The 12,772-nt window shown below is 36.8% G+C and overlaps 1 protein-coding gene across 1 annotated transcript in view; it reads left to right on the forward strand.

Moving 5' to 3' along the window:
- TMEM131L (transmembrane 131 like) overlaps window positions 1–10,853 on the forward strand; it is a gene marked incomplete in the record, with an annotated part of 40,233 nt that extends 29,380 nt beyond the window's left edge. The window contains 11 exon segments of the mRNA XM_072406836.1: window positions 291–440; window positions 1,013–1,632; window positions 2,879–3,110; window positions 3,401–3,489; window positions 3,986–4,168; window positions 4,310–4,388; window positions 5,477–5,559; window positions 6,099–6,219; window positions 7,630–7,718; window positions 9,736–9,905; window positions 10,258–10,853. Of these exon segments, the coding sequence (XP_072262937.1) occupies window positions 291–440; window positions 1,013–1,632; window positions 2,879–3,110; window positions 3,401–3,489; window positions 3,986–4,168; window positions 4,310–4,388; window positions 5,477–5,559; window positions 6,099–6,219; window positions 7,630–7,718; window positions 9,736–9,905; window positions 10,258–10,533 (2,092 nt within the window).
- Between the last annotated feature and the right edge of the window lie 1,919 nt (window positions 10,854–12,772).

Here is a 12,772-nt window from a genome sequence, read left to right on the forward strand (position 1 = left end):
GCTGTGCTAGTAAACGTCCTCTCCATATTTCTGCTTGGGCTTGTTCCTGCGCAGTCTCACAGTTCTCTATTTAGCTTCATTGGTACATTTTCTCTGACTCATGCAAATTACTGTTTACTGTTCCAAAATACAGTTCAAAGTGAGGGATGGGAGGCTGTCAGAATTTTGCTTAGGGGTCCAATTGTTTTTAGCAAGGCTAGCTGTAGTACTTTTATATCTCAGCAGCAATGTGACATGACAACCTAGTCAACCTATCTTGTAAGTCATTGCTTTATTTTTTTGTATTGCAGTTTGTCTCTTGTTGGAGTTATTTTGATAGCATTTCAGCAAGCGCAGTATATTCTCTCAGATTTTTTGAAGATAAGACAAAGAAACAACTCCAGCTCATCCACCCAGCAGAATTCTAGTGCAGTTGATACAATCACCTCTGAATCATACAGGTATGTTTGAAATAAAGTATTTAAAATCTGTCATCATCTGTAAAAACCTCTCAGTTCATTCATTCTTTTTAATAAACCCAAAAGATTCAAATAATAATATTACAAATCTTTTCAAACACAATCCTGGTCCTAACCTATTGGCCCCGGAGTACACATTTGTGTGAGTGCATATATTATATATACACACACCACACCTTCAGGGGAAATGTTTGGCTATACTATGTTACATGGTATATGTACAAAGGTTTCACCATTTTTGTGTTTTGTGCTAGCTACAACTACCAAGAACTCCAAGAATTCAGAAATATGGTAACCAATTGCTTTTCAGGCAAAATCCTTTCTAAATATGATACCTTAAGTAGAAGTTAATAGTAGGATTAAATGGCTGTAAGGCTAAAGTACCCATATGATAGGAGAATCCACAAGGTGGCAAAGGTCAGTAAGGTGGTGCAGTTTTCTTTCAGTTGGACTTATTTTCATGGTTAATATCCATCGATTTTATTTTGACTATTGCTGAATTGAACTTTTTAAATTTTTTTTTCATGTATTTCTTTTTGATTTAACGGATACAGGGGCAGCTGTAAAAGTTTTAGCGACTCCAGCAGTCATCCCGATAAGGGGAAAGGAAAGGGCTACCTGGCTGTTGCTGCTGCGCCAGTCCGCAGCCAGACTGCATCCAAGAGAGGTCCTGCTACATACAGCCACTCTCAGAAAAAACAGCACAAGTGCTCAGTGTATTACAGCATAAAGCAGAAATCAAGCAGTGTGACCAGTAATACAGTAGCTTGTGACACAAGCCAACAGAGCAGTTCAGACATGCGGCCTCCCTCGCCAAAGGACTCTGCTGATAGTGCTGAGAAGTGGACAGATTTGGACTCTTTAGACAGCGTGGATACGGGTAACCCAAAGCACTTAAATGGTCCAGATAACAGTCTGGGTAAAGAACAATCTGCACTGCAAACCCCACTTCTCCCACAAAAAAATGCATATGAAAGCACTTTTAAGGAGGAGCCAATAATTTGTATGTTTCCTATGGAAACGACTTTTAAAACTTCAGAAAGCAAGACTGAGCCTAAAGAACAGAACTTTTGTGGTTTCTCTTCTGTATCTGGTAAATTACCTGAAGACCTCATGTCCAGGAGTCTGCAAAAGTCACAGACTGAACCACAGCCTGTTCCTCGGAAGTTGGAGGGTAAGTTGTTTTTGTATTTCTATCTCCACTGTAATAACAAAATCCAATTATTTAGGATGCATGTAGATAATGGCTTTCTATTGGCTGATAATTATTTGCTATGTTTTCATGAAACCTACAGGTATAACGTTTTGAAACAGTTTTTTTTTTAGTGTAAACTGAGGGGAAAAGCAACATTGCTGACAGTCTTACCTTTTGTATTTTTTTGTTTCCTGTTTTTTGAGATCGGTCATCATGTAAACATACTTGCATTCTGCGTTCTGTGCTGTCAATCATATTAAAATTAAATGCTAGTAGTAAAAAGCATAAAATATGTTTTAAATCTTTTAGGTTAAGATTAGATTTCATTATACTCCCCTACTCCCTATACTCCTTATACTAGTTAGGGTTCTGAAGTCCCACCCATCTTCTATACTTCATAACATGAAGTATAGGGGCTTGGTCCTGTAGTGGAGAACAGTGTAATAGTACACATCACATCACAACGCATAGGTGGTAATTAAACGATAAAGCATCTGGCAGTATCCACAGGCACTTATAAATCAGATAGTGGAAAACAATTACAATGGCATAAATATGAGACCAAACAGGATGAAACAAGAAAATCTTTGTGAGGGTTTACATGTCAGTGTCAAGGGTAAGAAGACTACAGGATTGGACTTTTTTTTTTTTTTTTTACCTCATTCCCTATTTTTTTTAAATACCTAAAAGTGGTGCTTTGGTTTGAACAACTCTTACTTGGGCTACACAATTTGTTGAAACCAATTTGTGTGTATAGGTTGTAGGGATCTTTCCATATTGCTCCATTATTTTCTTGGAATCCTCAGATTTACCTTTTAATCATTCTATGACACTCTCCCAGTTGTGTTCTTGGCCTGGTTCCCCATTAGAGATTGTTGTACCATTTATCAGACCCTATGTCTCTAGCTTGGGTAGTCATGTTCTAATAAGGATCGTACTGTCACAAGATGGAAACAGAATGACATTTAGTCACAGGCTGGGGCATAGGTCAGGGTCAAGCTATAGAACTTAACTAAACTAGAGAAAAGTCACATCTTCAGACTGTGTGCTGTGTGGCAGATTTGTGGAAGTCCCAGAAATGCATTACCCAAGGAATATGATAATATTAGTCAGCTGAAAGGAATTTGGCTTGCATGCCCTAGGTGAGCAGAGGAAGAGACCATTTTGGTATTTACAGAGAATATGTACCCAGGGCTGATTTTAGCCACTTTATGGCCTCTTACAGGGAACAAGCATCGTGTTTCTCCCACAGCACACAAGGAATGTGTTGAAACACCCAAAAAATCAACAGACAAAGAAACATCTGTGGAAAAGAATCCTCAGAACAGTTTAAAGGAGAAGACCAGTGGTAAACCAGATGTTTCCCCAACCAAGGTTTGTGTTTTTTTACATTCTACTGTAGCTTTAGTTTCTTTATTGCTGTTGAATCAAAATTTGCTGTGCATGGTTAGCATTAAGCTACATAACAATTCTTAAAGATGCTGAATAAAAAATTACACATCATTTTCATTGAAAAAATAAAATGCAGTTAGGCGATGTAAATTGACAAGATCAGTCAACTTTGTGCAAATTGTTTTCTGAAATAGTTTTGTATCTAGGGAGGGGAAGTCTTTACATCATGCATTTGCATCGTGAATTTGCATCATGCTGGCTATACAGTATCGATTTGGCTTAAGTAAGATTCAGGTGTTGAAATTACCAACAACCAAGCCTAATGCTTTGACAGCCATTACATGTCATGATACAGTCCCTTTAAAATCTGGAATGCTGTGCCAAATGGCGAGATCTGCAGGATGGAGCCAAAAAACAGCAGAATGCCACCACGTGGGGATACAGGTATTTTGTCTGCTGAATAAGAACCCTGAATCAATATTGCAAAGGATTTTTTAAACAGTGAGGTTTATTATGTTTCATATTCTTTGCGTGCTGGGATTTCAAACTAGGCCTGTATTTAGAACACCCATGCCACTAACCCAGGTTTACATCTATACTCTCACTTTCTGGTTATTGGGGCCAACATTAAGACTGTATATTAAGGTCAAATGTGTCCTAAACCACATTGGGCATGTTGAGTCTCTGCAGAGTTATAACTATACAAGTATGGTCAATGGGAGTCTCAGAATTTTGTGTAAAGCAAACCCCATGGTTGAAGGCAAAAGTTAAAAGAAAAAAAAGACGTTGAAAAACATTTATCTGCAAGCATGGACTCGCATTACTGTTTGAAACCGCTTTTTCTTTTTGGTATTAAGTTTTTACAATCATGTTTTCAGTTTAATACAACCTGTTGATACAATGAAAGTTTTTGAGACTTAAACACACCTTCACTTTTTAGAATGCTATCAAATTCTTAAAAAGAAATCTGTGGAGAAGTTTTCTTCTGACTCAAGCTCTGAGTGCAGCAGTTCTCGTGGTAGTGTGCGGGCTAGCCGAGGCAGCTGGGGAAGCTGGAGCAGTGCTAGCAGTTCTGATGGAGATAAGAAAACTGCTATCCCCAACAGGCTGTACTTTCCACAGAGTAAGTGCCCCTCTCTCTGGGTTAACACTGTCCAGCATTATCTCAATGGTTGTGTTTGTTCACCACATTGATTTTGCATGGCTTGTTGTGAACATGTAAACATGTTATTTTGCATACATATATTATTTTTTGTATTTTTAGGAGAAAATGTATCACATAGTACTTTCCCTGCAGAGAACCCTATTGCTTTAAATCTGTCACACAGCATTTGTAACACAAGGTGAGACTTTTTATTTTTACTTGTATCTAAACCACAAAACAAACATTGCAGGGGTTGGTTGTAGTAGTCTTTTTTTTAATTATTATTACAATTCTTTAAGTTTTTTTCCTTTTTTTTTTTTACTGATGATTCTGGAAGTAACACCTTTTTATTTACCCGCAATTAATAAACTCATAGAACAGTTTTGTTGCAGATTTTAACAGCTCTCATTTTACTTTCTACAAAATAGGCTATTGTTTTCTTGTACAACTTGGATTTAAGTAGTCTTTCTGTTTGGGAGCTTCACTCAACTCAATTGGTTCATAAGCTCAGGACCATGATTGCGTGATAGGAAAAAGGTCCACTAAAACAGGGAATACGTATATAAATATCCATGCTTCTATGAAGTAAGCATTGCATATGTAGGAGAGTAGTATACAACTGTGAATCATCTCTTTCGTGGACGGGATGATAGCGGTTATACTTCTGTTTAAGTGCTTACCCAGCATGGTTTTTTGTTGTTTTGTTTTTTTCTCTTCCAAATATATTTTTGCCAGCTGAAGATCTCTAAAATGTTAAGAACACTTGACTCACAATATTCACTAGGACTGATCTTTATTTTCCCTGTGACATTGGTTGGCCAGGAATATCTTTAAGTGGAAAAGATTTAAAAAGGAGAATTTCTATTTGGCATATAAAACCTGTCATTACGGAAAACCAATTCAGTTCATATTGAAAAACAAACCCTTCCTTTGTAATTTTGGTCACTATGTGCCTGATTTATTAAAGCCCTCCAAGACTGGTGAAGATACTTTCATCGATAAGCCTGAAATGGATCAGGTCCAAGATTGAAAACATCTGCTAACAAATAGCAAATTACTTTAAGAAATCCAGGTTCACTGATGAAAGTGTATTCCCTCCAGCTGTGGAGAGCTTTAATAAATCAAGCCCTATGAGTCAATGTACAAACCTGCAAACTATTGTTTACTTGCACCTATTTATATAATCTGAGCAATATTATACAATTATCATACTCTACTTCACATGTATTCTGGAAAAAATAGACACCTGAGGTTCATATTAATTTTATGCATCTTGTCTAATTGCAGGTCAGACATAAATAACATCCCTCACTATACAGACATTTTGTCTTCACCCTTTTCCGAGACATCAGATGCTGAAAAAACTAAAGGTATGAGAACTTTGTCTTTTTCTGATTAGTACTTTATAAATGATTGCAAACTTGAGCAATTGAACTTTGTGGTTAAGGTCAGTGGAAACAGGAAGTGAAAATGGTCAGAAATTAGAGGTATGAGCAATAGGAATGTAGATTTTTTTTTTCGTTCAGTGAAATGTTACGTCAAAATTTCTCTATAGAGGGAAGTAGGCAATTTAGAGCAGAGGGTTGTTTTTCTTTATTAACCCCCCTTACAGCTAGATCTACTTCACAGTAACTGCTCCCTTGCAGCAATCCAGCACTTTTAGACCTGTGTTTACTCTCAATTCAGTGGGGCCACCTTTATGGGGGAGCATTTGTGGATACCTTTTTTCAAGGGAAAATGATTACAAATTGTATTGTTTGTAATAGGCAATCATTTTGTTTCCTTTCCAAAATCATTTTCTCTGAAATGTTGGTGTATAATTGTGCTATTCAACATTTAAATAAAGTGATGCTGCACATAAATGTAGGTTAACAAATTCCAGACTGATTTCAATCTCTTGCCTTTTTAGGTCTTTATGGGCAGGAAGATGTATGGTCTGCACAGCCTGTGTGCCTAACCAATGATCTCAACTACAATCTTGAAAACCCAGTGACATGTGTAGCACAGGATCCTCAACCTGTACAGAACAGGTACATGTTGTTCTCGATAGGTATCCATTATTGCCAAAGTTTTGCTTTGCATGTTTTTTGCCGGTTAACTGGACCAGCATTTTAGATCTGTATAAAGTGAAAACATTTCATAAGTTCTTTAGATATCAGAAATTTACATAGCATGATGGACATAACCTGTGTATATGTCTAAAGGTGGGACTGTCTGCATTGTCTCTTCCATCATTTATTAGCAGGAGTATACAAGAACCTGAATTCAGTCTGCAATACAGATGGTTCTGCAGTCAGTCTTCTTCACAGGTTGGGGCAGATATGACACAATGGGTTGTTATAGGGCTAAATATGTAGGTCAGGAATAGATAATCTACCTATTTAATGTACAGCGCTGCGTAATATGTTGGCGCTATATAAATCCTGTTTAATAATAATAATAATACAGGAGTACCAGGCTAAGCATGTAAGGTATATTTAGGCTACCCAAAAAATTGCCTCATGCCAGGCTTAAATTAGCCCACTGAAGGGTCCTTTTTTTTGAGCCCCCTGGTCCCTACAAATACAGCTCCACTGCCTTGGCTGTAATTGATATCTTACTATATTTCAGTTTCAATGTTTTTAACAGCCATTGTGCACTTTCAGCCCACCCACTTCCATTACATCTCAAACAGGGCCATCTGGCATTGGTGGCATTCAGATGCTGGCCCACCTGCAAACAGTAGTTATAAAGGTTTTCCCAGTGGAATTTTATCTGCAGCCGCTGAGAATGTAAAACACCTGGATTTGGTGGTGCAGAAAGAGGTGCCTCTAAAGTTTGAAGGAACAGAAATTAGGGCTGATCTAAGGCTATAGCGTGCTATTGTAATATTTCTAATGTATATAAATTGGCATAAATTGCTGGCTAAGGAGTGTAGAGTCATCTTGATAGTATTCATTTATTCAGATATTGGCATACATTGGTTGTAGTCCCAACGCAAAGATCAAACCAAAGAGATCAGGCATTAAATGTAATTTTCATGTCTGTTTAAGCTAGTGGTTAGCTCAAGTGTTCAGGACCAATATATGAACAGTGCTCAACCAAGAAATGTTTTTAAGTTGTGTGGGAAGAAATTGTAGGTGGGTGGCAGTTTGTGACCAAACTCTTTAGTAACCACCCAAAAACAGCCGGGTGGGTGCTGAAAAGTGCCGGGTGGTGCGCCCAGCTAAAAGGGCCTGGGGAGAACCCTGATGTATGTAAATGATGCTGGGAGATAATTTTTCTTACTTTTCCTAAACTGTTATAACACTAGTAAATTGTCATACTTTAACCCCCTCATATTTGCAGATTTCAGTGTCCTTTTAAATGTGTTTCATATGTTTTCAAAAAGTTTCTCTTTGTTTATTTACACATTTGGATAACAAATTCCTGTATATATGTTACTCTTTTGTTTGTTCTAGCTTCATGAATTGGAATTCAACACGAGATGGGCAGTTTTCTGGCATGTATGGTTCGCTGGAGTTAAATGACTTTAACACATATAGTGAAGGTACTGCTAATATGTCAGAAATGCTCTGTACAAAAAAAATCTATGTTTTTGTTTTTTTTGTCTTTTACGGTGAAAATATACCTTTAAATTTAAAGCAAAACTATCAAGCATTGAGCTAAAATCAGATACATATATTTACTGCTGTACCTGCCAAAAGATTTGAAACTTTGGTCATCAATGCATGTTATAAACATTCCTCTGCTAATAAAGAGGATTCCTATTCTTCTCCATGGATTAACAAAAATGTTTAGGTGGGTCAACTTCTTTCACAGAGGTCATGATACTGATTAAAATAATCAAGCCACAGAGAGCAACAAGGCTGAGGTGGCAAATAGTATGTCACCTGTATGGTTTTTCAGTGATTCTGACCAGAATTACAAAGTCTTAGGTAGTTATTACTGGACACTTATTTTTATGACTATGAAGTCTTGAGCAATAATGATTAAGCTTTAATGCAAAACATAGCAACTCCTATTTAGGGAGACATTGTAAAGCGCACTTAACTAAACCTAAGAACAAAAATTTAAGTGATTGTGGTTTACCAGCTTTTAGATGTTATAGCTGCTTTAGTTTTCATTAGTTTGTCATTACTAAAATTCTAGATATTTTTTCAAACACATCTGTTCCTGAATTTTCTCTATGGCAGTAAACCGAATAATGACTTTCAGTACTCAAGCCAGAACTTTTTTTAAGCTGGGTGGGAAGAAGCTGTAGGTGGGTGGTAGCCCCTAAATTGTGACCCAACTCATCAGTATCCACACAAAAACAGCCAGGTGGTTGCTGAAAAGTGCCGGGTGGTACGCCCAGCTAAAAAGGGCTGGCGAGAACTCTTGACTTTACTTATTAGAAAGTTAGTATTCCCCAACATATTATGCCGCACTTCAGATGCTATTTCACAATTAATCTCCTCCCCTGTGGGGTATATCTAATTCTTTACAACTGCACACGTTAGGCCAAATAATTAAGAAGGTAATTGGCCTACCAGTATTTTAAAAAGAAAAAAAAGATGGTAACTCAAAACCTGAGACAGTACTGGGAGGTTTGTTCAAACGCAGAAATGCACTCTATGGAAACAGGGTTTTTTGAAATGGCAATCTAGAAACTGCTTGTATGTCATTGGTAGTGACCTCCAAGTTGCTCACAAGGTGATATTAAAAATTTGATAATTTGCCAATGAAATGTCTTCATGAGGGTTGCTATGTTTGTGCATTCTATATTCAGTGCTGACTACTGCTCCTCAAGGATATACAGTGGTTGTGCTGTACTCCTTCCCTGTCACAATGCAGATCTTTTAGTCATTTCATTAAAGGAATGCACTACTTTGTGACTGATATCCCACTAGTAATTAAGCATGGACACAAACATATTGCATCCAAATGCAGAATATTGCACATATCTAATATAGTAGAAATATCAGAAAGAACAATATCAGTATCAATATTTTCTAGAATTATTGACAAATGTGTTTACTAAAACAATACTAGACTTTCCCTTTAATAAACTAGCTGGTTTGGGAAATGAAACTGTTGCCTTCCTATTTCACAAAAAGCAGAACTATGTTTTCATGACATTTGGGGACAGCAAGTCCACTGTTTAATATCAGTCGTCTGTCCATGCTTGTTTTCAAAAGAGAGCAATCAATACTTGTTTCAAAATTCATGGGTTTTGGTTGAAAATGTATATGGAGGAAGCTAGAATGAAATGTTTGTTGCCAGTGTAGATTGAAGTTATGATTTTTTTTTTTTGTGTAAAGACAACGGAGACTGAAGATGTTTGTGTTACTATCAAACATGATCCAATCGCCATGTGATAGTTTTCATGGTGATCTTATGATTGGTAATTTGTTAATTGCCTGTCAGTGGCTATTACTGTGCACTTCTATTCTACAGAATTCTGACTGAATTCTACAGATTCAGCATTGTCCAGATCCAGCATCCCTTGTCCGATGTCCTTGCAATCCACCATAAAATAACCTGTCAATACTGTGCTATAATAATTTTTATTTTTTATTTTATAGAAAACATGAACTATCACAATGGTTTTTCATGTCCTGAAGTCCAGAGTCCAGCTTTCATTGATCATTGTCAATCTACCTGGAACATGAATACGCCAGAAGTATCGCCACCCCCTCAACCTACACCTTCCATGCCAAACTCCTGGGAACCAGCAAGTTATGTCAGCACTTCTGTAAGTAAATGCTGTAAGGATAGTGGTTTATGCCATTTGACTTGTAATTGGAACCTTTATGCTGATAACCATTGAAAGGTCTATACAGTTCAGAATTTTTTTAAAAACTGGGTGGGATGTAGGTGGGTGGTGGCCCCTGTAATGTGACCCAACTTTTCAGCAACCACCCACAAACAGCCAGGTAGTTACTGAAAAGTATAGGGTATAAAGGGTTTATAGCTACTAGTCTCCCAACCAAGCCCATTAGGTGATAGTGGCAATTTTTTTTTCTTTTAATAATAGCAAATGCATATACGTTTTTGTATTTTGCTTCTTTGGCTTATATTGAGGTATTTCTGTTGTGCATTTTCAGCCATACCTCTCCAGCACTAGAAGTTTGTCTCCCATGTCTGGACTCTTTGGATCCATCTGGGCTCCGCAGAATGACGGATATGATGGCTTCTGTCCTGTTAGCAGCTCCCCTTCACATTCTGACCACATTGGAAATCACTCAATGATGTGCAAGCAGGAGTATTCTTCCAGGTTTAATCCTTTCCATGCCTATATGAATCTGGACATTTGGACATCTGCTAACAGAAGTACAACATATCCGGTGTCTAGGGACTCTGGATACTGCGGGAACATGTGAACTGGATATGCGTGCAAAGCAATGTGATTAGTTGTATGTGCGGTTTTTGGTCACTAGAGTGAGCAAGTCGTTGGAATAGGATACAATGTTGGTGAATATTTTGGCACTTTTATATGGATAATAAATTTCTTTTGTTTTCTTTTTTTTTTTTACCGACCTATGTTTCTATCTTTAATTTTTTGTACACCTAAAAAGGTATTCCAAATCAGCATAATAAATGGGCTGCTATGTCCAGCACATATTAATGCACTTCAATGGACCATTTAAATGTGGATAGGTCCTGAAAAAAAAACTGGAATAAACATGTTTATCCAAAGGTAGGTTGTGTCTGCTTGTAGCTTAAAACTGAATGTTCTCAGAGTCTGCCCCCAGACTTTCTTTTTGGTCAGGGTTGCTTGGCTTTATTACTAATTTGACCACCCAAACAGAAAGGCGCACACGTAAGTAAGTGCCTAAAACAACCATATTTGGATGGTGAGTGGTGTCATCTCTACCCTAACACCTATTTGCAAGTTAGGCCGTTTTAGATTTATTATTTTGTTATAGATACACAACCGCTTTTATAAAAAATTATGTATTTGACATTTTCTACATTTTGCAATATTAAAGCTTGCAGTTGCATACATAAGTACTTGGGGGAGGTTGAAGTCAATACAAGGGACCTAAATCATCTTTATATATGAAGTCGGTTTGGAAATTTATTACTGAAAATAATATTTAGCAAATTAATTGTGAAATATGGCATAAGGGGTTATGAGGGGATATTGGAGAGATTAGGCAAATTTCTGCTGCAATCCTGCCAAAATGGGGTTGTTCAAAAGTTGATAGTAAATGGATTTAAACAAAAATTTATTAATAGCATTACTTTCTCTTACTAATACCCTTTGGGAGTTTAGTATACTAGCAATGGTCACGGGGCATAATCTGATCTATCCAAATACACCAGTAATTTACTATTTTTGTTTTCAAATTCAAAGAGTCTCTGGGTACATTTTTGGGGTGCACCAAAGGGAAGTTTAAGAGGTAGGATTTTTACCTATTGTAACTCAGACTATGTTTGTTTCAGGGTTTTCTTGCCCGTTTTAACTCTTTGGCAGCAGTTGTTTAAATTCTTTCCACATTTATTAGGAAAGGGATATATACAACTAAACCAAACTGGAAACATAACATTTCCAGCCACAGCTTGGTCCAATGACATCCAAATAAGACTTTTGCATCTCACGTTACACTGCTTGACCACCTGCTTACTCAATGTATGTGTCCTAATCCTTTGACCTGCTAAATACTGTTATTTCAATACACCTGAGGTATTAAAGGGTTGCTTCTACATTAATACTATCTCCATTACCTATCTGCCCACCTACTGTATATCAAATTCTGCATAAACCAGGTACAGTATTCTATGCTTGCATATATTTTAAAACATTTCAGTTCTGATTTATTCAAGTGTTTCTTGAGACAATATACATGCACCTTTCAAACCTATAATTTGTTAGTAAAAAGTGATACTAATGAATTTGAAGTAGGAGAAAGATATTTCTTTTAGAATACATTGCTGCTAAACTTTTGAAATGTATTAACTTCAATAAAAAGTCACCATCATATTTGGGGTGAGAACTAAGGAAATCCTGCCGTGGGGAACATAACAATAGAAACTTTTGACCGTCTAACTCTTGCCCACTCCAAATTCAAAGTTAAAATTTAAAAAGTTTTGGCAGTATTTGACTTCAATTCTGACTAATCTGTCCCCACGGGAAGGATTAAGTTTATTTAAAGACCAGAACAATGGAAAACCTTGGTTGCTGCCTTACATACTAACAGGCATAATAAGTGCTGATTAAATACTAGAGAAAAATCTCCCTATTGGTTAATACGCATTTGTAGTTTGTCATTCCGCAGTTATTCCAAAGAAAAGGAACTTTTGTAAACTATAAAGTTACAGCTCATCTGCAACTTGTGTTGTTGGTTTCTGCTATGTCATAGTCTACTCAGCTTTTTAATATTCCTTTATCTGTTTTTAAGATACAATACCACCGATATGCTCCATGAACTAGTTCACAATTATTACTCTTATAGGTAGTAATACTAAACAAGTGTATTTATTAAAGCAGTAAATGTGGTTTCCAATCATAACTGCAGGTAAAGCAATAAATGTAATTTGAAGCAGATGTTTTTTATTAGTTTTCAGAAAAATTACAACTAGATTGTAAGCTCTTCAGGGCAGGGTCCTCTCCTCCTA

Source organism: Pyxicephalus adspersus, chromosome 3 (assembly GCF_032062135.1).
Source record: "Pyxicephalus adspersus chromosome 3, UCB_Pads_2.0, whole genome shotgun sequence".
NCBI lineage: Eukaryota > Metazoa > Chordata > Amphibia > Anura > Pyxicephalidae > Pyxicephalus > Pyxicephalus adspersus.